Raw genomic sequence first — 4,839 nt, forward strand, 5'->3', positions numbered from 1 at the left:
TTCCTTCCTTCTTTTTTTCCTTCTTTCCTTCCTTCCTTCCTTCCTTCCTTCCTTCCTTCCTTCCTTCCTTCCTTCCTTCCTTTCATCTTCCCTTCCTCCTCCCTCCCTTGATTCTTGTTTTGTATTGTCAGGTTTTTTTTTTTTCCAAAACAGGTTTCTCTTTGTAGCCCTAGCTATCCTGGAGCTCACACCGTAAACCAGGCTAGCCTTGAACTCAGAGATCCAGCTGCCGATGCCTCCCGAGTGCTTTGACTAAAGACATGCAGCTGTACTTTTTAAGATTTCCAAACTTACCATTTGCTTTGGCCGTGTGTATGCCCTTTGAGCTGTCCACCCCACCCCCACCCCCGTGCCAGTGTCGCACAACTGTGACACATACACCTTAGAGTTAAGTCAGTAGTCTATTCCAAATTTTTAAAAAGTTGTGTTGAGGAGTTCCTCTCTGTTTACTGTAGTCTAAACTCTGCTCATTCCGAGGGATTGTCCCATAAGCCTCAGAGCCCCAACACTTAAAACCCATGAATCTCCAACAGATCAATCACCCTTAGCACGGGCACAGGTTCTCTCGCTGTGAGACTGAAGCTGAGTTACCTCTCCGTATTCTGTGTGTGCGATGACCCTGCCATTGCACACTTTGTTCTTGCTTGCCTTTGATGGGTTCTTTTTATCATTCTCATCAGCAGGAAATGATGTGAGTGAGGGTCTTCCTGCCATCTCTCTGTTCAATTCTTACATGGATATAATTGTCATGCCCAGGAGGAAGCAGGCCATCAACCTTACCTGGGTCAGCAAAGGGGTCACAAGAGTAGAGGACTAGATAGGGAATGTACTTCCTTTGTGGAAACTGGCTGCAGGCAGGTTAGAACACAGGATGGGACATCAATGTAGAGGCAGCTGTATCCTCAGCACTGGCTCATACAAATTAGCTTTTGTATGTGACACTAAGCAGGGACTGAGTTTCAGTCTCTGTGTGGATAGCCTCTTGTTCTTGAAACTTCCACTGAAATATATGTTTGGGCTGGGCAGAGGCGGCAAACACCTTTAATCCTAGCATTCAGGAGGCAGAGGCAAATGGATCTCTGAGTTTGAGTTGAGCTTGGTCTACAAAGCAAATTCCAGGACAGCCAGGGTTACACAAAGATGGGTTACTTATGCTACTAATCTGTTGACTATCTAAACAGGAATCTACTTTAGGCTCTCTTTTCTGACCAGTTGATCAATTTATCTTATACTAATATACTTTCTTAGTTATCATTAACTTAGACTAAGTCTTGAAGCCAGGAAGTACCTGTTAACCACCTTTGTTTTTTCAAAGTAGTTGCTTTGCATTACACTGGTTCCTTGCATTACCTGATACATTTTAGAATTAGTTTCTTGGTTTACACACACACACACACACACACACACACACACACAAAGCCAGACATGTTGGTATATTGATACATATCTATAATCCCTAGGATCAGGAGTTGAAGGTCATTGAGTTCAAGGCCATCCTTGGGCTAAGCCAGACCTTTTGTTTTGTTTTGTTTTGTTTTGTTTTGTTTTGTTTTGTTTTGTTTTTCGAGACAGGGTTTCTCTGTATAGCTCTGGCTGTCCTGAAGCTCACTTTGTAGACCAGGCTGGCCTCGAACTCAGAAATCCGCCTGCCTCTGCCTCCCAAGTACTGGGATTAAAGGCGCCCAGCTCCAGACCTTATCTTAAAAAAAAGAAAAAGAAAAAGAAGGCTGAGTATGGTGGCTCATCCCAGTCCTGTGGAAACAGAGGCAGGCAGATCTCAATGAGTTTGAGGCCAGCCTGGCCCTCAAACGAATCAAGTCCAGGACAGCCAAAGATACACAGACATACCGTCTTGAAAAAACAAAAATAAAGAAAAGAAAAACAAAGAAAAAAGGCCTGGGATGAATATAATTGGTATAGTTTTGAATATGTCATCGGTTTGGGAATAATATCTTGCCATATTGAGTCTTCAACCCAGAAGGACGGTGATCCAGTGGGTCTCATGATCTTTATTTTTTTTCTTAGCAGTGCCTCAGAGTTTGCAGCAAGAAAGTCTTCATTCTCAGTTTATTTAATCTGATGATCTTTGACTTTTTTTTTCCAGACTGATTATTGATACAGGCTTCTTTGTCTTCCAGACACAGAGGTTACTACAGCTGCAGTCAGTGCCATGACCATGATTCCCAGTGAGGAGCAGGCAGAGATCACACTGGGGGAGGTCAGTCCACCTGTCCCACCAAGTAGCAGCTCATCTTTCTCCAGCCCTAGCCACACCCTCTCTAATCGATGACCTCCCTACTCTCATGGGGTGACGCTCTGGGGGGGGGGGCTCCAGGCACCCATTGTCTAATACCAATGTATCCCCTTCCCCATGTCGAATGTAGGGAGGACCTAAGCAGCTGGGCCAGTTTTCTAAGTGTGGTCCAGCTTAGAGAGGACACCAACAATGGGCCGAAATGTGGAGGCAGATGCAGAGAAAGGGTTCAGGCTGCTTTTCTTGTCCCAGCCTAAGTGGACTGTGAACCTTAGACTCAGGAATGGGATCTTTGAAACTCCAGGAGCTTGGAGGTCCGATAGGGTGGTAGGGAATTGCGTGTCCTATACACAAGATAGAAAATGCAGCCAGCTTCTACCAAGCTCTTCCCACTTCTAATGCTGGTGAAAAGGGCGTGGCTTCTGAGGTGGGCTGAGGATGTGTGGAAAGCACACAGGTGACTCGCTGTTGAGTGGATCCCCAACTTCCAGTCTGTTGGGACTCCACAGCAGTAAGCACTCAAGAGCAGAGACAGCCTTAGAACTAATAATACCTGTATGTGACCAAACAGACACCCTAAGGAAACGGTCCTGCTACCACCCACCCATGCAGTGGTAGCAAGCAAAAGGGTTAGTGGAAAACACCCTAATAAAAACCACAATACCTCTGTTCTGACCCAGTGGCCCTCCTCTCCTTACACAGGTGACAGAGGGGGAAATCGGTCCCTTCAGTTCCATCAAAGTACCCATTACCTTCACCCCAGTTATCCCAGGAGAAGTCCAAACTAAATTCAAGGTCATGTTTAAGAATCCACGGAGTCCAACGGTGAGTACCCCTGCTGCTACCTGATTTGACTGGTCTCTGCAGCTAGATATCAGACAGCTGCTTTTGGTGACATGAGGTTTCCACTTGCTCTTGCTTAAATCTTTAGTGGGTGGCACAGACGGCTGACACCTCAGCTAATAACATGCATGCGCACATGCAGACTACTTTGCTTTTCTCCCCTCTCTCCTTTCCTCCATTTATACATCTGTCATTGGAGATAAAACTGAGACCCTTGAGCAAGCGCTCTGCCAGTGAGTGAGCCTCACCTCGAGCTCCAGCCCATGCTCGTGTTTGTAAGTTTTGCTGTATTTGGTGTACATGCCTGTGAATGAGTGCTCATACATACGGTCATACATGTGTATATAAACATGCATGCATGTTTGTTTACAGAGGCCAAAGGTTGATGCTGGGCTTCTTCCTTGATCGCTGTTTACTTTATATTCTGACGCAAGGTCTCTCACTTGAACCAGAGCATGCTGATGCAGCTAGCTAGCTAGTCAGCTTGCTCAAGAGATCCCTTATCTTCTGCATCCTGGGATTACAGGAGGGCCACCATGCCCATTGGGCTTCTCTGTGAAGGCTGGGAACCCAAACTCTGACCCGATGCTTACACAGCCCGTCTTTCACCTATTGAGCTATTTCTCCAAACCCCCTGCTCTTAATTATTAGAAATGTCTTTCTTAATTTATTTTTTATTTTTAATTTTAATTTTTTTTATTTTTTGTTTTTTCCAGACAGGGTTTCTCTGTGTAGCCTTGGCTGTCCTGGAACTCACTTTGTAGACCAGGCTGGCCTCGAACTCAGAAATCCTCCTGCCTCTGCCTCCCAAGTGCTGGGATTAAAAGCGTGTGCCACAACACCCAGCCTTAATTTATAATCTTATAGATTTACTAAATTATGATCAGAGAAGATGATGTGAACTCCCCAAGAATGAGTAAAGAAGCAATCTTGGGGGCTGGAGAGGTGGCTCACTGGTTAAAAGCACTGACTGTTGTTGTAGAAGACCCAGGTTTGATTCACAACCATCTTTAACTCCAGTTCCAGGGTATCTGATGCCTTCTTCTGGCCTCCACAGGCACTGCATGTACATTGGTGCACAGACATACATGGAGGAAACACACCCACACGCATAAAATAAAGATCAATAATTAAACCAGGCAGTGGTGTCCCACACCTTTAATCCTAGCATTTGGGAGGCAGACACGGATGGATCTGTGAGGCCAGTCTGACCTACAGAGTGAGTCCACAACAGCCAGGACTACACAGAGAAACCCTGTCTGAAGGAAAAAAAAAAATCGTGAAAACTGATCAACTCTCTACCAAATGACCACTGGGTCAAGTCAGAAAGAAAAAAACTAAAGAGTGCACAACATGTGCAAGCTTATGGGACACAATGAAAGTGGTGCTAAGAGGAAAGCTGATAGCACTGAGTGCCTTCATAATGAACCTGGAGAGATTTCATACAAGCGACTCAACAGCACACCCGAAAGAGCAAACACACAGAGGAGTAGACAGCAGGAAACAACCCAACGGAGAGCTCAATTCAAAGACAGCAATACAAAGACTCAATGAAACAAAGAGCTGGTTCTTTGAGAAAATCCACAAGATAGACAAACCCTTAACCAAACTAACCAAAAGACAGAGGGACGGTATCTGTACTGGTTAGTTTTGTGTCAACTTGACACAGGCTGGAGTTATCACAGAGAAAGGAGCTTCAGTTGGGGAAATGCCTCCATGAGATCCAGCTGCAAGGCATTTTC

General features: G+C 45.3%; 1 protein-coding gene across 1 annotated transcript in view; it reads left to right on the top strand.

Annotated features, from left to right (window-relative positions):
• Cfap74 (cilia and flagella associated protein 74) overlaps positions 1–4,839 on the top strand; it is a 61,627-nt gene that overhangs the window by 35,142 nt on the left and 21,646 nt on the right. Inside the window, exons 18-19 of the mRNA XM_029540404.1 lie at positions 2,139–2,218; positions 2,957–3,079. Coding sequence (XP_029396264.1) covers positions 2,139–2,218; positions 2,957–3,079 — 203 coding nt within the window. The remainder of the gene's footprint in view (positions 1–2,138; positions 2,219–2,956; positions 3,080–4,839) is intronic.

Source organism: Mus pahari, chromosome 6 (assembly GCF_900095145.1).
Source record: "Mus pahari chromosome 6, PAHARI_EIJ_v1.1, whole genome shotgun sequence".
Classification (NCBI taxonomy): Eukaryota; Metazoa; Chordata; class Mammalia; order Rodentia; family Muridae; genus Mus; species Mus pahari.